Raw genomic sequence first — 22698 nt, forward strand, 5'->3', positions numbered from 1 at the left:
GCTCTGACTGCCCCCAGGGGATTCCAACACCTCATCCCAGCAGGGGTTATTAGAGAAGGGGATCCTGCACAGGGCTGATGCCAGTTTTTGCACACATCTGTGAACAAAAGTGCAACGTTTCAGTGATTTGGGTTACCAGCTGCAGCAGAAGTGTGGATGGACTGAGAATGAGGATGGAGAGTGGCAGCTTTGTAAGATACACTTTGTGGGGGGAAAAACTGTGACTTTGAAGTGCAAAATTAATAGCTTTGCTTTTGCCTGAAGTGTTCATTGCTTATATGGTCTAGATGATTAAAGATCTTTCTGGGGAGCACGGGAATTGCAATATCATACATATATAACATTGTCATGAAAATGTGATGACAGAAAAAGAAAGAGGATCAAATGAGCTTGTAACACTCACTCCAGCCAAATAATGCAGAAATGCTTCATTTTTCCTTCTGTGAACATTGGTTCACATTTTGAAAAATGAATTTACTGAGACCACATTCACATACCACCACTGGTTTCCCACAGACGTTTGAGCAATTGAGTTTGACAGGCAACAGAGTTCTCAGAAAGTAAATGTCAGTCAAGGACACTAAATTTTAGATTCATACGGGCCAATATCCACCCCAGAGGCAGCTCTGTGTTCCTCCAGCCGTCAAGAAGCACAAACAGTGTTGTGTAACCAATCCTGCCAATCCCAAACCAAACCAAGCACCTCTGCTGGAGACTACACGCAAGAAATTCTCACCAAAAGACATTTTAAAGACCTCTTTGCAGTTACAACTTCCTTGTGAGGGGAAGAGGAGGGGTGGGGACTGATCTCTGCTCTGTGGTGACCGGTGACAGGACTTGAGGAAAGGGCGTGAAGCTGAGGTGGGGGAGGTTTAGGTTGGACATCAGGAAAAAGTTCTTCACACATAGGGTGGTTGGGCACTGAAGCACACTCTCTGGGGCAATGGTCACAGCACCAAGCCTGTCTGAGTTCAAGAAGCATTTGGACAACACTCTCAGGCACGTGGTGTGACTCTTGGGGTGTCCTGTGCAGGGCCAGGAGTGGGACTCGATGATCCTTGTGGGTCCCTTCCAACTTAGCATTTTCTGTGATTCCATGAACATACTCTGGCATCGGCATAAAACACATTCCCCTTCCTCTAATGCAGTTTGCCACACCAGGCTTCACAGCCAACCTACTAACACGAATCCAGCAGTCTCTGGATGAACAAAAGCAATTATTCCACATTTGCTGGAAAAAAATATTTCCCCAGAGCAAGTCAGGAAGCAAAACTCAGAAAAACTGCAATATTTACATGTTCCTTTGGAATTATTTCTGGACAGAGACCTGTAGGACTGCAAAACCAAGTCCCCTGCAGAGCACTGTTATTTTCTGAGAGGACATCTCCATCTCCTGGAGCTGGATCACAGCGGGGAGTAGCTCTGGGATTACTCAGAGCTGGGGCTTGTGACTCACTATTCATACGCAAAAGCTCCTCTTTATCATAAAGTTATTTTAGACAGGAAGGGGTAAAACAGATGGGGCCAAGCTAGAGATCAAAATCTCACCAGAGAGTTAAATTTCATGCTGGTGTCGGACATGGACCTAATCTTAAGAAGGCATGTCGATGATGGTCAGCTATGTGACAATACAAAGAATGCAAAAGACACATCGAAAGATTTTCCTAGAAATTGGATATGGGTGGGTAGGCCATGACATTTTTAACAACGGCCCCAGCAAAACCCAACACTCTCATATTCAGCTGCATGCGGGGTTTCACTAGAAATCATGTTAACCACCAGCTCCTACCCTTAAAAGGAATCAGATTAGCAGCAAGAGGCAAGCCTGAGGTCAGAAACTTGCTGCTATTTGTTTGGGTTTGTTTTTTAAGTAAATGCCGTGCCAGCTCTTCAGCCTGGGAACGAAGTTTGAGGTTGAAAAGTGCTTCTGACAGAACCAGTTTGATGGGTGCCAGGCTACAGGCAAGACTTTTCAGAAACAAGTGCCTAAAATTAGCCATTGCTAAATCATATAGTCCAACGAAACCACGTTTTCTTCCCACCTTTCTTTTCTTCCACTTCAGCCCAGATTTGAAAAAGCACTTAGGTACACATGCATAGCAGAAATTACCATCATCTTTGCTACATAACAGGGACTGTTGACCCAAAAATACAGGTGGCAGCTGCTATTTACAGAAAAATGTGCTTTTTTTTCCAATTCATATTCATTTTTCACAGCCCATTCAATTAATTTTTTTCAATCTTTACAGATCACGAGAACTCTTTTCTCACCTGTTTTCCCCCCTGAAATTATGCTTTGGATTGTTTTTCCCTTCTGTGGTCTTGTATTTTGTTAGGACATAGCTACAGTTTGCTCTCCATATTTCCAGCTTCTCCAGATTCCTTTTATCTCTGACATTTCCAGAGAAACGCCAAATTCGAGGACTTCCTGAGAAGTTCATTGAAGTGCCCAGTCCTAAATCAACAATAAAGACATTCATTAAATGAAAGAGAACTCAGAACAATCCTCACTGACCCCTGATGGAGATCTCTGACCAGTCAAGCACATCACAGCTCCCAGCACAGTGAGGTACCTGAGAGCTCGAGATCATCAAAGCAAAAACACACTGAGACACTTCAGCCCTTTCCCTCTCCTGGTGCACATCTGGGGGTAAGGTGAACAGTCTGCTGTCTATGGTGCAAATAGGTTAAGGGGTCTATAAAGGTGTGCACTGGTACTAAAAGAAGTTACTGACCCCACTGGAAATTATTGGTTAAGGTCCTCTCCCCTACATGGAGCAGACAGTCAGAGCAGCCACCCCAGCATTAAAACCTACAAATCTGTGAGACATTCACCGTGGTTGATACACTGCAGTTCATAAGGACTACTTTTTGTCCACAGTGCTGTTGTTTGTTTCAGTCCATTTAGCAATATTCATCAGCTCCCCACTTCAAATTAGGGTAATTGAGAGTAAGAGAACACGCACTAAAGTTTTTTACCAAGGGAGACGTGCCCCATTCCTTTCTCCAACTCATGTGTTGACCCTGTTGACTTGCAGTCGTGCTTTACCAGGGATCTTTCTCCAAAAATGTCAGATGCATCGTGAAAAACGTTGTGCTTTCCCTTTCTTACAGGCTTACTGTCACTGAAGATTTTAAATCACGTTTGTCTTCCCATTTATTCGATTATCTTATGAGGAAAGAATATTAAACTCCAAATCTAAGGCTATTTTGCCTCTGAACCTTTTTCATGTCCAAAACCACAGACACTAAAGCCTCTAGAAAAACCCGTTTGTGTCAACCATCCTTAAAATAAATACTAAAACACAGACTTAGGACAAAACCAATGTTAACCATACCATTGTCTGGGATACTTCAAATTCTTCCTCTTGAGGAATCTCAGTCACCCGCATTAAATGACTCCCAGTTGAGACATGAGAACTGGCAGCAGCGTGAATACCCACGGAGCACTGGCTGGTACAGCTGACAGCCAGATGGGATCAGAACAGCAGCAAAAGATAACACTGAGCCTGGACAAGCAGTTCTGGCACCAGTCTGAAAATTTGGAGAGTGCCCTCAGGTTCCAACCCCAGCGGCTTTTGCGTCTGACAACAGGCGAGTCACCTTTGCTTGCCTGAAATTCCCACCTGGATAAATAATACAGTGGCCCTTGCCTCCCACTAGGGAGGTGCTGAGATCCGACAGGAATGCAATGCCCTGAGATAGACAGCAGGTGTACAGGGGAACCAGAACAAAAAACCTTTTGTGTCCTAAGAAAAATCCGTTGCAGAGGAAGAGAAATTAGGATAAAAGAGTTTAAAGCCCGTGTCTTGAGCTGCCAGTGAAACAGATATGGCACCGTGTGTGCACCCATGTAACATGCACAAAAGCAACAGGACCATTTCCATTTTGTAATAGCTGTGTTTTCATAACCATAAGGGTCCAGAGCTGTCAGGAAAGACCTGAAGGAAAGGTTGTATCTGTCATTCAAACAGCTACTAATATATTTTGAGAAGCGGCTGAGCTCTTGCATATACAAAGCCTTCTGCACGTACTTTGCTACCTCACAGCCTTCCTGGAGAGACAGGGAATAAGTGTTATTCCCATCTGCCAAAAGATAATCTGAGTTTGAATGGCCTACTGAACGCTGCATGAGAAATTACACTGACTTTGATTCAGCTCAAGTTCCCAGTGCTCCCTCCACGATTCTCACTGTGCATCAGGACCCAGTTTCGAGTTCATTGCCTTCACGTTTTGAATTAGCACCTACCGTCTGCATACAAATGCACTATTTGCAGCTAAAATTTCAACGGCTCTCAAAACGTGGGAAAACTCTCAGAAGAGATGCAGCTCAGTCCCCCCAGCACAGTTGCATGACTTGGGCTCCTGTGTGCTGTTCCCTGTTTTGCCATGGATTCACAGCACCACCAGGGCACACTGTTAAATCTCCTCCCAGCACAGTCTCTCCTGGGTGGGCACTGGGAATCAGAATGATGTGGCTGTGACCTGCTTTGCTCTGCATGGATGGAAGATATCATGGAAATATAAGCCATAAAGTTAATTAGGGATAACTATGTGTTTCTTAATTAAAGTTATCGGCTGCTGCTTTGCACTGGATTTTTCTCACTGACTGCAGGTAACAGCAACACGCATGTCCTTCGTTGATAAACGTAAAAAACCATGGTATGTCTCATATCTCTGCTAGCTCTTGACACAAGGAGCATTCACCCTATAATTCTGCAACTGGTATCGCTCCAGATGTGGAGACTGCCCAGCCTCTGCCAGAATTCAGCTGGCTTTGTGCTTCCTCACAGCTGGTGGGGGGGACCTGACTGCTGTTGGCTCCCTGACATTTTACACCATCCAGTGTCTGTATCAGCCTGCTAAGCAAAACCGTTTTTCCATTTGCCCATATGAAACATATTAAAGAGACCTGACATACATTTGCAAATAGGCACTGTAAAAATAAGGTGACAAGACTCAACGTCTGCTTTGAAGAAGCTCTGGTTTAGGCCAAGTCTGATTTTCACAAACCTGTGAGAAAACCGAGCGGTTTTTAAAAAAGTTGTTTGGGTTTTTATTTTTTTTATTTTTTTCCAGGATACAAGAGCTGCAGGACCAAGAATAGAAGGATGAGTTATAAGCCTTTCCAAAGCAGAGATTTAGCATGGAAATTCTGACAACCATCAATGTGAGCAATGCCGCCAGGCACCTCTCACAATCCACAGCATCCTTCAAACCTGTCGGGGGTTTTTAGGAAGGGCTAAAAATAAATGCAGAAATGCAGCAATACACACACACACACACACATACACACACACATATATATTATTGTTCAAAAAAGAACAGGTGGTCCTGCCAGCAGTGTAAACACAGATGACTCCTGAAAACAGCTCACAAACACCCAGCTGAGCAGCCTTTCCTCACCACGCAAGCAGCACTTCCAGAGCTCTCCTGGGGTTCTCCCAGTCTGCAAGCCATAATCATCTGGGATCGTGACTCTCTGTCATGACAAGGCCTGAGGACTTCCAAGCGTCTTGATCTCCCTCACCCGACGTATTCACACAATTCCACCCTCCTGACCTCTCGTGGATTATTGCCCTTCTGAAAATAACACACATGGAACAGCTGGTGGGGCCAGAAATGTCTTAAATGTAAATAGCACAGGTCCCTGAGATGAGTCCTCTATTCTAGCTCTCCACCACTTGATCTGACCCCTATCCTCATGTTTACTGAAGTATTTGCTGAAGGGGAAAAAGGATCAGGGCACTATGGACAGCCCAGGAGGACTCAAACAGCAAGCCTGGATGGCTGCACGTTGAAACCCACCAGGTACTTCACTAACTTCAGAAAAGGCAAAGAAGAAAACCTGAAGCAGCCCTGGAGTCTCAAAATTTATCTAAGCCTGCAGAAAAAGAAAAGATAACATTTTGGCCCAGATTTAAGTTATGTCTCCCCTGCACACCACAGGAAGAAGACTGATGTCACAGGGTGTATCACACACATAAATCCTTACTCCTTGAGTATGAAACTAGTAATTCTCCCTGGGTATGAAAGCATAATGAAACAACTTTGCTAGGAATCCACTTTAAGGCTCAAGGTTATCCCTTTGTAGCCCTTCTCTCCTGGGTATTTCAAAAGAAAGCAAATGTAATTTACATTTGCACCATCTCCTTTAAATTTCACATCATCCCAAAACATTTGGTTTAAACGTATAGTCACAAAAAGTAATATAGTCACAAAAAGTAAATGAGGTGGTAAAGATTGAAAGGGCCAAATGGTTAAAGTGCTGCCACGGGGGAGCACATCTGCCACCACGTCTGAGCATCAGCATCTCAGCACAGTGAAAGACTGGCAGCTCTCCCACCACACCTGGACAGCTCCACTGCACGGACACAGAAAGTCCACCTGATGTGGATGGGAACAGCTGATCCAGCTCGCTTCTGTGCATGGGGAAAACACTCTCTCAAAGCTGAAGAGAAAACTGCCCTGCTGCTCTCCCAGAGAGGCGCATAATTGAGCCAGCGTGGTGCCGCAGACTCCAGAACGCAGCAGATGGCTGTGGGCATCATCCAGTTTAGGATGACAAAGTTGGAACAAAAGAAAAACAGAAGGCGGGGAGCACATCTTCTGCGCTGGGTTACAGGGCAGGGGATGAACCTTTGCACAGTGGGTGCGCAGCCCAGTGCACAGCCGGCCTCCAGCACTCCTGCTGCCACACTGACAGTGACCAAATGCACAGGTCTCTAAATTAAAAAGAAAAGTAAGGGGGAAAAAACACGTGTGCGCAGGAAAAAGGGACAGGAAACAACTGGTTGGCTGATAACCTGTTTCTAAAATCCACAGAAGAAAATCTCCCGAAATGTGCCTCGTGGCACCAGCCCTAAACGCAACAACTCCAACTTCCAGGACTCTCACACATAACCTGCAGGAATGTAGAAATTCAATTATGACCTGCAAGAATCAACACACCATTTCACTGCTGGAAGACAAACCACTGATGTGAAAGCACGCAGAAAAACGTGTAGATCTGTACAGTGGACCATGAATGGTGTCCTGCAGGGAGGGCTTGGTCTGCGGTGGCACTTAGGAGTTTATTTTTGCCAATTCCACCCCAAAAGGATCACAGAAACTAGGAGTGGAAACACTCCTTCCATTTCCCCAGGCGCCTTGCTCACAAAGCAGCTGGCTACAAGGTTCACCACGACAGACAGACCAGAGCAGACAAGAGCAATACAGCTCCACAGGAAGCCACAGAGCACACTCGAACAACTTATAAACAAATTTCTGCTCTTTATGAGCACAGTACAGCTTCTGTGCCCAGGCTGGCTAGTTTATAATAGCCACTGTGGTCACCCATCCTTGCAGGACACAAAGACATCATCATTAGCTCTGCAACTGGGAATGGCCAAAGCTCTTTTGGCCGCAGGATGCAGCAGCCTGTGATTCTGAACATGAATACTGTGCCAGTTCTTGTTCATTTTGCACCTGAGATTTCAGCAGCCACAATCACCTCAAGGGGCCAGAGTGAAAACACCTTCATTGTACCCAGAGAGCCAGTCATGGGAACATTTTGGGCTGGAAGAAGCACTTGGAAGGGCGGGAAAACACTTTGTGCTAAAGCAGAGCAGCAGATGCTCCACCCAGGAGTGGATCTAGCAAGCAAAGCACTTGGCCATTAAGACATATTCCATGCACTCCATGCAGTCCACAGAGCTGCTCTGAAACAGGCACGTGCCCCTCAAGGCTGGGACACAGAGATATGTTTGTCATGAGCTGCTCATGGCTCACTTTGGGCAGTCACACAAGGCTGGTTCTGCCACAGCATCACTGCCAGGCTCCCAGCCCAGCCTGTGTCATGAAGAACTGTGGAAGAACATTTCCAGTTCACCCTCTTTGCTGAGCAAAAAAGCACTTTGGAAAGGAATGAAAGAAGCCAAGGCAATATGCCTGTTTTCTGACCCAAACCAATCTGAGGGAAACAGACCCACCTAACCAAGGGTATCCAAATGTTATTTGTGTCTCTGCCCCACAAGCATTTAACAGTTAATCTGTGATTTACACCACAGAGACCTGTAGACTTTTCATAGGATCATAAAATTATAGAATGGTTTGGGTTGGAAGAGGACCTTGAAGATCAACTAGTTCCAACTTCCCTGCCCATGGGCAGGGACACCTTCAACCAGACCAGGTTGTTCAGAGCCCCATCCAACCTGGACATCTTTTACCTTTGTTCAGGGACAAGGTGTTCACTTGGTCCAAGAAACAATAAACCACTCAAACTCACGAGGCTAAATTGTTTCTTTGGGGGGTATTTTTTAAGCACTATTTAATTTCAATCCACGTCACGGAACAAAATAATCTAATCATGATAGTTTATCTCACACCTTATCAATGTATCAGCCACAAGATAACTGCGTGACTCGTTCAAACTATGAAATCCACTATGACTCAGTTTCCTCTCCCAAGAAAAGGAGGACATAAATGCAAACTTGTCAAATTAGTGTGTCCCGAGGCGTGATACATTTGTGAAGCACTATAAAAAGGCAAATGAGAGCAATGGTGATATTTCCCAAAGATAGTAATCAGTGTAATTTGGTTAAATTCCAACCAAGAGGAAGTTTGCCCTCTGCTTTCAAAGGGGAAAGTTTCCTGAAACTTGGTTGTTCATTAGAGTTCATTAACTTCTTTCGGTGGAAAAAAAACTCACCCTGGCTGGCCCTTGGATTAGCCTTCTGCTCCTGGTCTGGTCACAAAATGCAACAGAAGGGTAAAAAATAACAGGTCCTTTGAAAATGTTTCTGTAAAAGATGGTGCATCTTAGAATAAATTTCTACACAGTTGGACAAAGAAAAAAAAACAGGGCAACACCATTTGCTAAAAAATTGACAGCCGCCTGCTATTTTGGAGATCTCTCCTCTAATTGCCCACACCTGCTGTGGCGTGGTATATTCTAAAATATATCTCAACAGAAATGCTTCTTGGCAGCAGCCAAGGCCACCCTGGAGGGCCCCCACAGTCCCAGTCTTCACAGCTTCACAGGAACCGGGGTTTTCTTCCAGGGTAACATTTGAATGGAAATTCAAATAAATTCACTGTGAGCCTCCCTCCCTGTTTCATCTCTGCTCATTTCTGTCACATCACCTCTCTCTCTTCCCCCCTCCCTCTTCTTAAGTACATTTTCCTATTCCCTCTCCTCCCAGCATTCTTGCCCCTCTCACAACACAAGGCTTAGGCTTGATTCCTCCATTTGTTATTTTCTTGGCTTCCGAAATATCATTTTTCCTTCTCTCTCTCTGCTCTTGTTGTGCCTCTGCGTTTCACATGCTCTAAGCTCAGAAAACTGAGGTAACCCTTTCAGAACTGCATGGCTTTGAGAGACACGAGGAGATCACCAGATTCCCCCATCTGCACGTGCTGGTGTCTGTGCCAACCTCTCACCACCTGCAGCAGCTCCTCCCTCTGGCCTTTGTGCAGGTCACCATCCTCTCCCTCCTTCGCCCTCGCCCTGCTCCCTGCAGGCATCTGCTGCCTGTGACCCTTCTGGTGCCTCCAGCCAGAGGTCCTGTGAGCTCTGCTTGAATCAATGCTGGGCACTGCTCCTGAGAGACAAAGGCATTCTTAGAACTGACACTCAAGGAACTTGGTTTCTACACCCAGGTCTTCCTCCCAAACACAACAGAAATTATTCCGTTGTCTTTGCCACGTGTTTCTATGTCATTTGTACTCCAAGGAATGGTTTGAGGACACTTGCCTTTAAAGTCTGGCAAGCACTGAGTCATTCTGCTGACACAGGTCATAAATGAGTTTCCAGTGGGTTCCCCTGGGAGCAGGAGATTCTGGGTCTGTCAAGAGGACATTTACAGGCACGTGCATTCAGCCTGCATTGAGCTTCTTTCCCAGCCTAGATATTCACTTGGCGCTCGTGCCTCGTGTGTCCACATGGGGCTCATCTTTTTTCAGGGGCAACCTTATGGGAAACAATCTTGCAACTCTTTTCAGGATTTCTTTTAATTGCCTGCAGTGGTAAAAATGGAAAGCGGGACAGCTGGGAACTAGGGAGAGGTAGATGGGATAGGAGGGTACACTGGGAACAGGGACACCATGTTCTCTGCTCCTCACTGTCCCGGCTGGCCCCAGGCAGCTCAGGCAGCCCTCTTGCAGCAGTGAGGCTGCCAGCACTCACTGCAGGTGCCGAGCATTTGAATTCAATGGGGCCAAAACCTTTCCTGGTCTCTGTTGCTGTCGATGCCACACCAGCAGCCATGATGGCAGCCCTAGTGTTAAGTGTTTGGTATGGCTTTAGGGTCTCTGCATCACCCACAGCACACCGCTGGCAACAGACCAAAGGAAAAGCAGCAGGAAGCACACGGATACCAGAAAGCTGAGAGTCCAGGCCCACACATTTCAGACCAAGCAGAAAATCAAAATCTTAGAAACAAAGGCAAGACCTGCCCCAGAGGACAGAGGAGACTCCTTTACCTGTGTAACAAACTGTGGGCACTTCACGAGGCCTCAGAGACACCACTGCCTCACTGCAGCAATCTCCACTCAGCAGCTTTCCTGAAGACATCTTTTACTGCAGACATTCTCTTTTGCCCAATCTTCATGACATTTTTCTGGTGTGCTACCTTTCAAAGACACAATCCACCAGTTCCAGGGTTTCAAGGAATGCTTCAGCTCCCAACAGACAGTGCCTGCTTCCAGGTGGGAAAAACAGGAAGGAGGGAGATAGTGAGAGTAGTGTAGTCAGGTCTGCAATTGTCTGTAGCCAAGTTAAAGAACTGATCTTTACAGACAGTAAAATAACTGTTTGATAGCTTCCATCAGCACAAGTAAGAAGAAAGAGAGGAATAAAACAGGTCCTGGGCAACACAGAAATCCAAATCTACTGGAGTCTATAGCATACATAAGGAGGCAGGATGGCAAACAAGGGGGGGACACAGAAATCCCTAGTAAATCTAAATCAAGCAGATGTGGCCTAAGAAACAAGGGAACTGACTATTCCCTGATAGAAATATTACTTATGCCAGTGACTTCACCACAAAGCCTTGAACCAGAAGGTTCATAGGAACCAAGGTGACAGTAACCTGTTGATTGCTTTATAGTGTCCTATAAAAGCCCAAGAATGCACAGCTCTCCAGCTTTCACATAGATCAGTTACTGTGAGGGTGGTGAGGCACTGGAGCAGGTCACCCACAGAACGTGTGGATGCCCCATCCCTGGAAGTGTTCAAGGCCAGGTTGGATGGGACTCTAAGCAACCTTGTGTACGAGGTGGCATCCCTGCTGATGGCAGGGGGGGTTGGAACTAGGTGATCTTTAAGGTCCTTTCCAACTCAAACCATGCTGTGATTCTATGAATCTATTAGCTACTGTGCTAAAAAGGTGCTGAATAGAATTGAAGAGTTAATTTGTACAGACTCACTGGTCCTCCACATCACTGCCAGGAGAGAAGAAACAATGGTTTGACAAGACAAGGATTGGAACACGCACCTCCAGACACTGGTTTCACATTCACCCTGGACAGCTTGGCCAAGTGCTGCTGGGGGATGCCAACAAACAACCCTGAAGCCCTCCAGGTACCTCAGGTTACATGGCAGGGCCTTGACTTTACCTGCCTCACTGTTGCATCTCATCTCCAATGGCAATGCCAGCACTGTGTTGGCTCCCAAAGCCATGGTGGGAATGAGAAGCCAAACAAGACTAGCTCATGCCCACTGCTCCGTTCCCAGACTGTCTGCACTTGGGCATCCAAACTGAAAAAGACCTTGTTTAGCAAACTGGCAGTGGAAAAAAGCTTTCATCTAAACAAGAACAACAAACAAATTGTCATTTCCACATTTAGCACCAGCTGCAAAGCTTTGCGGGTGAGGTTAATGGGGTGAGCAAGTACAGGCAGGGAGATAGACAAGTTACAGGTTGAAGCAGAGCTGTTCCCTCTCTCAGCAAAACACTGCCATTAACACCTGAACTAGAGAGAACTAGGAGAGGGAAATTTCTCCCACTGCTGATGCTACATCCACCCAGGCCAATTAAAGATCAAAGCACTGCACAGATGACTGGTGCATGTGAGATCTGAGCCAAAAGAAACACTCTCCCCTTCCCAAAGCTCCCCTCCCCACCAATCACTGCTGACAGGAGGGCACAAGCAACCAGATGGGGAGGAACCAGGGGACTCTCTTCCTCCTTGCAGGCTCTTCCCTCAGTACTGGATCCAATCCACCTGTAAAGCACCAGCACAGCTCTTCTGCCTGAGCACACCACTCCCACGGCCCTGGGAGCCTCTGGGGAGAGGGGGGAAATTGGGGGTTTAAAAAAAAAATAAATCCCAGCCCAAAAGGGTTTTTCCCATCCGGGAAGCTGCACAGAATCACAGATTCAATCAGGCTGGAAAAGACCTCTAAGATCATCGAGTCCAGCCTATGACCAAGCACCATCATGGCAACTAGACCATGGCACTGAGTGCCACATCCAGTACTTTCCTTAAACAGCTCCAGGAATGGTGACACTTCCCTGGGCAGTCCATTCCAATGTCCAATGACCCTTCCTCTGAAGAAATTCCTCCTAATGTCCAACTAAATCTCCTCTGCCATACCTTGAAGTTGTTTCCTTGTGTCCTGTCACTTGTTATCTGGGAGAAGAGACCGACCCCACTTGGCTACAACCTCCTCTCAGGAGTTGCAGAGAGTGATAAGGTCACCCCTGAGCCTCCTTTTCTCCAGGCTGAACAGCTCCAGCTCCCTCAGCCACTCTTCTTAACACTTGTGCTCAAGTCCCTTCCCCAGCTCCACTGCCCTTCTCTGGACACTGTGCTCCAACACCTCAGTGTCTTTCCTGGAGTGAGGGCCCAGAGCTGGACCCTCACCAGTGCCAGGTACAGGGGGACAATCCCTGCCCTGATCCTGCTGGCCACACTATTCCTGGTACAGGCCAGGATGCCACTGGCCTTCTTGGCCCCCTGTGCATACGCTGGCTCATGTCCAGCAGCTGGATTGTTTTCCAGCCACTCTTCCCCAAGCCTGTAGTGCTGTATTGGGGTTACTGTGTCCAGTTCTGGGCCCCTCAATTCAGGAAGGATATTGAGATCCTGGAGCAGGTCCAGAGGAGAGCAACAAGGCTGGAGAAGGGACTGGAGCACAAGTGGTATGAGGAGAGGCTGAGGGAGCTGGGGTTGTTCAGCCTGGAGAAGAGGAGGCTCAGGGGAGACCTCCATCACTCTACAACTCCCTGACAGGAGGTTGTAGCCAGGTGGGGGTTGGCCTCTTCTCCCAGGCAACTATCAGCAAGACAAGAGAGCATGGTCTCAAGTCGTGCCAGGGGAGGTTTAGGTTGGATATTAGGAAGAAATTCTTTCCAGAGAGGGTAATCAGGCATTGGAATGGGCTGCCCAGGGAAGTGGTGGATTCTCGGTCTCTGGAGGTTTTTCAGATGGGACTGGATGTGGCACTTTGTGCCATGGTCTGGTAACCGCGGTGGTAGTGGATCAAGGGTTGGACTTGGTGATCTCGGAGGTCCCTTCCAACTCAGCCGATTCTATCATTCTATGACACCGTGAACCCCACAGGGAAAAGAACTAAACACGGGGAGACGTGACAAGGCCCGCACCGGCCACGGGGCCAGCGCTGCCCACCGGGAGGCGTGCCGGTGCCGGTGCCAGGGGCGGCCCCGGGCGGGGGATCCGCCGGTCCCGCCCCGCCCTGCCGGGACTTCCCCGGCGCGGCGTCCGCCGGGAGCCGGCAGTCCGCGCCGGCGCCGCACTCAGCACCCGTGAGCCCGCGGGGGGCCTCGGTCCTTCCCGCGGCCCCGCGCCCCGGCCCGTGCCGACATTGGCTGGGGGTCGCGGCTGGTCGTGCTGGGGCGGGCCTGGCCGCATGGGCGCAGCGGCGGCGGCGGCGGCGGGCGGGCCGGATGGCGGCGAGCGCGGGAGCTGGAGCTGAGGCCTGTGCAGGGTGGTGTTCCCGGCCGGGGGGCCGCCACCCGCTGCAAGCCGCTGCCGGGGCCGCGATGGTGGAGCACAGCACGGCACGGCCACCCCCCCCCCCCCCAACGGGGGAAAAAAAACTTGGGGGAAAACTTTGGGGGGGGAAAACGGGGAAAAAACCCCGGGGGGGGGGCGGCGGTGGCTGCCCCGCGGCGGAGCTGCTGCCTTTGCTTCCCTGATGGCAGGGGAATCGATAAATTTACTCCCCCCAGAGTAAATGTGGGGGGAAACGTGGGAATTTGGGAGTGCATCCCGACAGGCTTGGGGAAGAGGCCTTCTCCGCCTTGGAAAGCGGCCTAGCAGGGAAGGGCCTGGGGGTGCTGGTCCACAGCAGCGGGACACGAGCCAGAGTGTGCCAAGTTGGCCAAGAAGGCCAATGGCATCCTGGCCTGTATCAGGAATAGTGTGACCAGCTGGATCAGGGCAGGGATTGTCCCCTTGGACTCGGCACTGGTGAGGCCGCACCTCGAGCGCTGTGTCCAGTTCTGGGCCCCTCACTCCAGGAAAGACATTGAGGTGCTGGAGTGTGTCCAGAGAAGGGCAGTGGAGCTGGGGAAGTGTCTGGAGCACAAGTCCTGTGAGGAGCAGTTGAGGGAGCTGGGGGTGTTTAACCTGGAGAAAAGGAGGCTCAGGGGTGACCTGATCACTTTCTCCATCTCTCTGAAAGGAGGTTGTAGCCAGGTGGGGTTGGGCTCTTCTCCCAGGCAACTCCAAGAGGAAATGGCCTCAAGTTATGGCAGGGGAGGACTGGGTTGGACATAAGGAGGAATTTCCTGATGGAAAGGGTGATTAGACATTTGAACAGACTGGTCCCTGCAGGTGTTTAAGGATAGACTGGTTGTGGCACTTAGTGGTATGGTCCAGTTGCCATGGAGGTGTTCGATCATAGGTTGGACTTAATGATCTCAGAGGTCTTTTCCAACCTAACTGATTCTGTGAACAACTGCTTCGGCTGCCAGGAGCCCTCAGGGGCAGGATGCAGGGATGGGGGATAACACTCAGTACTGCAGTGCCCATGGACTTTGCTCCAGGGCTGAGCACCCACCTTCCAGATAGTGCTTGGCAAATGTGCAGCTCCTGCCTTGGTTTTACCACAACTGATACGACTCTCCCAGCCTCCACTGAGGCAGCCTTGGGAGCTGTTCAGGTAGTTTGCTACAGCAGCTTTTCAGTGTGCAACAATGAGCAGCAATTGTGATTTCCTACAGATCTTTCTCCTGTAAGGGGAGGAAAGCAAGTACTGCATTTCCTGAAGATCAGATCTGCAAATCCAGAGTGCAGCACTGCTCTCATTTCTCTGTGAGCTGTCTGAAGAGATCTCTATGGCAAGGCAGCACAGCATAACACTCCAGCATTGGTTTAATGCTCTTAAAAGCCCTTGGTTTAATGCTCTTGAAAGTTTTCCACTGAAGCACTGCTTGTTTGTTTATTTTGAAGCAGGTGGAATGGCGTCCCACTCTTATAGATGTACCTGCTAAGACAAAGTTTGATTACAAGGTGACTAACCTAAATGGAGGACCTCAACCTCACTCACCCCTTGAGGAGCAATACAGAAAGACCACATTCAAGGTGAGGCTCTCTTTCCTGGTGGGTTCATGTTCCCTCTGTAGACTTGTTTGTTTCCATAGTCCACTGGAGACCCTTCCTCTTCTTTGCTTTTAGGGTGGTGCCATTGCAGGACAGCTGACAACACTGGGCATGCAGCAGACATATGCCCTGGGGGAAAGGCTGAGGAGAAGCTATGTGGAAGAAGCCAACTTTCTTTCACCAACATTTAAGCCTGCTGAGGTCTTGTGAGTCTCTCAGTTCCCTCCTTGGCCTTCTCTTGCTTCCTCTCTCCTAACAAGTAGCCCTGTGCTAGGGAAACTCTGACTAGCATACCCTTCTCCACCCCACAGCAGACTGGCTGGCCCCTGGGCCTTCATCTTTGTTCAGCCTGTAAAGCCTGGTACTAAAACTCTCTTGTGACACAAAGCATCCAATTCCCCAGCAGTGCTGAGAGTGATGCCAGGGACAGGTTCATCTCATCCAGGTTTAGCCATTGGCAGTGGTCTTATGCACCTGTATGGTTAATAAAAGAGAAACAGGCATTTCTGGAGCACACTTGAACTCACTGTCAACAGCTGAAGTTCAGTGAGATGAAGCAACCCCTGGTTGCTCACATCACTAATGCTGGGAGTATCTGGCTTAGGATGAGATTAAAGTTACACCAGAGAAGTGCCAGTTTGTTATCTCCACTATTTCTGAAGGGCAGTTCAGATGCAGGTGTCTACTTAAGATAGCTACAGTGACAAAAGATGAATCCCACCACGGGTTTCCAAAGTCCCAGTGGAAGCAGAACCCTCAGTTCCAGCCAGCCCTCCCCAGCTGCAGCCGTGCTGACAGGAAGGAGAAGATGCCACTTCACAAACTGCTTTCTCTCTTTCAGCATCCGTTCCACTAATATTTTCCGGAACCTGGAGTCCACACGGTGCGTGCTGGCTGGGCTGTACCAACAGCAGAAAGAAGGTTGGGGAGACTTTTGAACAGTGCCTTCCTTTCTTTGCTCAGTCTTCCCTAGATGCACGCATCTTGCGCACCCCAGCTCTCCCTGGCTCCTAGTTGTTACTTCTTCCCTGGTTCCTTGCACTTGGCCCCCTTTCCCGTACTCTCCTGGCTCTTTGGGTTCTTCACCAGCTTGTCACTTCCTTGCTCTCTTTGTGTGTCTTTCTGCTGCAGTTTCAGACCTGCTGGGGAATCAAGAGGGCAAAAAGTTCTAGGTCCAATGTTCATGAGATGCACATCTGAGAACGGTTTCTCAGAGAAACCTGAGTATCTCGGCCAAGATCCTTCACAGGTTCAGTATCTGGAGTAACTTCCACCTGTATCTTACAGTTGGTAACTACTTGTATGCCCTGGAAATGCACTCTGCATTCTGAAGATCTCACCTCTGCTCCTTCCATATTCAGTTCCACAAACAAGCCGAAGTGACTTGCCAGAGCTCCTTACATCTGATGACACAGAGACTAATTTTTGGCACTTAAAAACACTAAGAAAAATGAGCACACAATTAGAAAGCTTTGGGAGGTTCACAGCAGGCATCCCTGTGGAATTCAATTCACAGAAACAAGCACAGTGGCTTGTGTTGCAGGTGATGCCTCAGGGGAAATTGCTAGTTGACAACAATGCACTTGAGCACAAGGGCTGTGAAAGGGATTAAAGGGGTCCAAAGAAACGCAGATGCACTGCTGATCACAGGAACTTCCTCCTTGTTCCACAGGATCTGTCGTCATTGTCACTGATGAAGCCAGCTCTGAAATACTCTACCCCAACATGCACAACTGCCAGCGCCTGAAATGCCTGACCAGGTAATTGCCGGCAATACCTCCCCGTATGATTTCACTTCTCTCTCATTTCAGCAGTAGTCATTTAAAACAGCACGCTTTCTTCCCACTTCCCAATTTCTTCCCCTGCCACTTACAGTTCTTTGGGAATGCTTAGGTAGTTGTATAAAACACTTGGTAAAGCGGAGTTACGCACCAAGCAGTGGCACCAGAAGAAAATAAAGTAGAGACTTTTTCTTGAAAGACCAATTTAATTTAGTCTGTGTCTAGCAAATGCTCATTACTAGCTAATGTACAGCTAGTCTGTGGCATTGCTGCAGGGCAGAATTAATGTCATCTACATTCCTTAACAAGCCTTTCAAGTGTGAACATATTGGGCCTCCTTTTTATATTCAGCTTCTGGTTTGGGAGTTATTTCAACATTCCGGTCACATTTATACCTTGAAGAAACTGAAATATACTCAGCCTTGATACATTTAACAAAGACTAATGAAGTAAAATAAGGACCATCCTACACAGAAAGAACACTCATGTTTGCAGAGTCAAGTACTCTAAAATGCCTGTGCCAGGTTGGGCATGGGGTGGAAACTGAACAAGAGAGGCAGATGTATTACAGCTTGCCTGGATTATCCATTACCATATTTTTGTCCAAAATTCAGGAGTTGTCGGAATTCACTTGCAAAAGCTCACTATATAATGCTTGACTCTGCAGACAAAGAATTGTTCTAGACAGTGGTGAGGTGACAGCCCACAGAACCAGTACATTCAGCCTCCTCGAGTAACATCAGCTGTCCATAAAGGGAGGAAACTGCAGGGTCTTCTGCTCTCTGCCCACTAACTGAGCACATTTGGTGACCATGTCAAGGTAGACTTTTTGAGCTGCAGGAAGAAGCACTGCCTCAGCTTACAGGCTGCCTAGGAAATACACAGCCAGCATGGGTATTCTCAGCTAAATTTTTTAAAATACAGTTTAAAACAGCGTAAAGATGCAAATGGCTTCTAGCAAAGCAAAAGGTGAATTTAATCTGCAAGTGAATTACTAGGTGTTCCCTTTTTCCCACACCACACAGCGATCAGTTCAAAGCTTCTACCCTTTCTTCTTTCATGAGGCAGTTAAAGGCTGCTCCCTGAAGACACAGACATGTACAGTTCCAGTATGACCAGATCTCTTAACTGATACACAGCCCTTGCTTATGGGAACCACTTCTGAGGTGTTCACATTTTAATTTTTCCCCCTGCCTCTGTGAGAGCAGAGAGCCAGCTCTGATCCTTGACATCTGGATACATTATCTGTCCTTCCTGCAACTCAGACTCCCAACATCAGGAATCCCTCAGTATACTGCAGTGCTTCTCTTCTACCCCTCACTGATGTGAGACAACTCCACAGGGCTGGGTCAGAAAAGCCTGACAGAAAAGATAGGAAGCCTGGTGTGTGAAAAGTTTTTTGTTTTAATTCCCTTGCAGGCAGAAGGGTAAGGATGCTCTGCATCAGCCAGGTATCTCTGATGACTTGAAAAAAATTAAGAAGATGATGGGTCTTGATGGTGATGAGTCCGTGGATTTTTTTGTCCTCCTCGATAACATTTTTGCTGAGCAGGTGAGCCAAGCAGTTCTGTTGCACTGTCACAGGAAGAACATCCCCTTACCATGCACATGGAGGAAATCACAGAGGGCCAACACCCATGGATAGCAACGGGTACCCGCCCCATGCGTGGGGGGGGGTTGCAACTTTCTATGCAATCCAGAAAGTTTATAGGAATAGCATGGCCTTTTTAAAAAGCAAGATGTGGAGTCAGCCTTGCTGTAGGATGGATGAAGACTCGTCTCCAGTATTTATGTTCTTACCTGGAAATCCAGTATTTCTTTCAACTGCAATATAGAGCTAAGAGAGCAGCTGGGCCTGCCTTGCCCCATTTAGAAAGTGCCTTCCCTTTTTTGGCACTCAGCACCTGACAGTCCTCCTAATCCTGGTTCCAGCATAGTAACCGTGACCCACAGTGCTTCTGCTACTGGAAGGAAGCTGGGCATATTTTTACCCCCCTTTAGTACCTCTTTTTTGCTGGGCCTAATGGTAATTGATGTGGCTGCCAGTTGAATGGCCCGGTGTGTTACACTCCCTTCACACAGCAGTGTATCAAACATCCACCCTTTCGGCACACAGAGCAAGGCTGTATGTCTAAAACCATCCTAAAAATCCCCAAGTGAATACCACAGTACAAATGGTGGGACATGAACAGCAGTTTTCTGTGGGCAGTCACCCACGTGTCTTCAGGCTGGGTTCAGAGAAGGTCAAACCCTGTGGCTGTGCTGTGTCTTCTCCCTCCAGGTGCACAATCTGCCAAGCTCCCCAGTGCTGAAGAAGTACCAGCAGACGGTTGAGCGCCGATCCGTTGACTCCATGCTCTTCCTTCTGGAAGAAAGTTCAAGGTGATTGCCTGCACCCATGCCTCCAGCCTCAGGGGTTGTCTCACCCAGGGGTGGATGTGCTACACCAGCTTCTGCAGCGGACAGGAGCCCTTTCCAATCTGCTGCATTCCCCCACCAGAGGCTACTGCCCGCCTCATGAAGTTTGTGCCCCAGCCATTTCGGTAAAGTCCAGTGCCTTCAGTCAGTAACATGAGCTCGGGAAAAGGAGTCCACACTGAGGAGGCCAAGATGTGGCCTTACACACTGTTTTGTTGATAGTCTCTGAGGAGCAGTGCTAATCCACCAAGGTTTAAGGCCTCAGTTGCCACAGTGTTTAAGTGAACCTGTGTCAAAGGCAAAAGCAGAACAGAAGAGGAAATACTTCCAGCCCAGGCCCTGAGGCTGCAACAGCCCTTGCAGATGCACAAGTACAATGTGAATTCCAGCTTGGGAAGTTTATCCCAGGGGTGGTACCTGCACAGCTGGGCCGAGAAGTGCTAGTGCTAGCGGAAAAGGTGATGCCAGGCCCTGCACGCAGGTAACTACTTGCAAAAGAATGTGCTGCTACATGCAGTTAATTGCCTCCTGCACAGTTGTTTGTAAAGGTTGGCTGAGTTGCCAGCCTAGCAGTCATCTTCCTTTCAGATTCATTTGCAGCTGCCACATTCACCAGCTCCAATCAGGTGATGGTATGGCACTTTTCTAGTAGGGTAGCTGCCCTTAGTCTTTTCTTTAACACATATTAGAGATCTCAGGTACTGAAAGACTGATTCCTACAACACCCAGGAGAGCCAGTCCCACTCATCTTCCATTTCCACTGTCATACTCATTTCGGTAGAGGGAGTTTCTTCCCACCAGAAGTTGTATAAAAATCATCTCTTTGTTCAGTACAAGGATAAAAACTAATGTATAAATTATTATTATAATGGATAGCCACCACCTTCTTGAATCCCGCCCCTCCCCAGCAAAGACCTCAACCACTTCAGTTGCTGTTTTGCAGTCAGCTACTGTCATCTTCCCTGGCTGAAACCCATGCATCCAAAAATCACAACCAGGGAAACAAAACAGTGTAGAAAACAATCAATGAGTTTCTAGATTTCCCTTTGTGTGGGCCACACCTCATGATACTGCTTGCTAATGCCTCTCCCCTCCCAATCTGCAATCACATTAGAGTGGTGACTACACAACCTCTGAACTAAAAATTAACCATATTAATTGCCCTGAACAGTTTGCAGCTACACTCCATACATGTTATCAATTTATAATAGAAAAGAGGTTCCCAGGTGTTCATATGTGATTGTTTGAAAGTTTAAAAACTAGTAGATTTGTTTCTGCTTCTTTTCTAGAGAAGTTATTAAGATGAGTGTTGGTCTCCTTCTCAGTGCCTTACAGAAGAACATTAAAGCAGCAATAAATCCCTCGACTCCATCTGAAAAAGCCAGGTACAGGGCAAAACTCCAACTGGTATCAATTCTGACTTGATGTCAGTATGAACCTGGTTCATAAAGATATTGAATGTGTGGGATAATGAGAATGAGTGCTCATCTGGTAGAAAAAGCACGAGTGCTACTGGCTCTCCATGGAGGAACACAGCTGAGACACTCTGTGTTTGGTTTTGGGGTTTTTTTTCCAGAAAGCTCATCCTCTACGCTTCCCATGACTCTGCTCTTATACCTCTCCTGTTGGCACTGGGCACCTTTGATCACAAGTGGCCACCTTATGCTGCAGACGTGACCCTGGAGCTGTACCAGCACCGTCGGACCAAAGAGTGGTTCGTTCGCGTGTCTTACCGTGGAGAGGTAAGATCCCCTGGCAGGTCCCTCGTAAAAATCTTGGGCTTTTGGATTTACCATGCAGCAAAAAAAGAGGCTTTGGCAATCTGCAAACTCCGTGATTCTGTCTCTTTGCTTTTGCAGGAGAAAGTGGTGAAAGGATGTAAAGCGGGTCTCTGCCCACTTGAAGAATTTCTAAAAGCTCTTTCACAGTATTCGGTCACTCCACAGGAGTACAATAACCTGTGCTCCAAAACATAAGGGAACCAGCAAACTGACTGATGATTAAGCTTTTAAAATTAAAATTTTAATTTTAAATTAAAATTATTTTATTGCCACAATCTTTGACTATTTTTCTTTATGTTCTTGCCAGCCTTCCCTATTCCAGAGGCATTTTAGATGAGGGGACTTTTTCCTACCAGACACAGGGTGGCACAGTGTCACTTCACACTGTTAGCAACAAGATGAAAGAAGCCACGTGACAGAATGGCTCAAGTTCACTTCTGAGGTAGCCACACAAAAGCACAGAGAGGCTAAAGCAGCAAGGGACACAACAGACCATTTCAAATTGTCCTGCTGCTTCAGGAATACGAGAGAAAACATACCTCTTCCATATGCTGGGACTGTGGGATGAAGCCCAGCGTGCTGTGTGCTACCAGACTTGAAAGCTTTGACATAACAATTGATTTTATGTTTGCCAAACTGCAGAAGCCATTGTGCCTTTCCCTTTTTTTTGTCATGTTGGAGGGTTGCTCTCTGCAGACAGATGAACCAAGCAAATCCTGTAGCACTGAGCTACCCCATCTTCTTGAGGGCGTTTTTGTGCACAAAAAACATCTCCGATGGGACAGCAGGCCTCCAAACCTCCTCCCTGCACTCCTGTAATTATGGAAATTCTGCTGTGAACATGCAGAACAGCCACAGTGGGCCAAGTACAAGAACACACACTCTTGGTGAACTCTGCTTAATATGCTTTAAACAAGGAAGTCTGGGGAGCTGCTGTCGAGTTCAGCTTTGGGCAGCATTGCATCTATTTTGCACTTGCTGAAAGAGGAATACAACAGAATAGCCAGCAGAAGTACTTCTAGCTGAGATGATGACACTTTCTCCTGTAAGGCAATACTAGGGATCACTAGGTTGCCAAAATCATAAAATGGTTTGGGTTGGAAGGGATCTTAAAGATCACCTAGTTCCAACACCCCTGCCATGGGTGCCACCTGATCCACCCTGCCATC

General features: G+C 47.7%; 1 protein-coding gene across 1 annotated transcript; it reads left to right on the forward strand.

Annotated features, from left to right (window-relative positions):
- The first annotated feature begins 3413 nt into the window (after positions 1 to 3413).
- ACP6 (acid phosphatase 6, lysophosphatidic) lies at positions 3414 to 21781 on the forward strand. Its single transcript, XM_029961451.1, is given in 14 exon segments — positions 3414 to 3594; positions 13754 to 13839; positions 13842 to 13869; positions 13872 to 13939; positions 13941 to 13988; positions 15400 to 15531; positions 15625 to 15755; positions 16391 to 16470; positions 17222 to 17309; positions 18750 to 18882; positions 19612 to 19712; positions 21038 to 21133; positions 21325 to 21490; positions 21608 to 21781. Coding segments are annotated over 14 exon segments (1455 nt in total). The 3' UTR covers positions 21725 to 21781.
- The last annotated feature ends 917 nt before the right edge of the window (positions 21782 to 22698 follow it).

Source organism: Manacus vitellinus, unplaced genomic scaffold (genome assembly GCF_001715985.3).
Source record: "Manacus vitellinus isolate BGI_N305 unplaced genomic scaffold, ASM171598v3 scaffold_35_pilon, whole genome shotgun sequence".
Taxonomy (NCBI): Eukaryota; Metazoa; Chordata; class Aves; order Passeriformes; family Pipridae; genus Manacus; species Manacus vitellinus.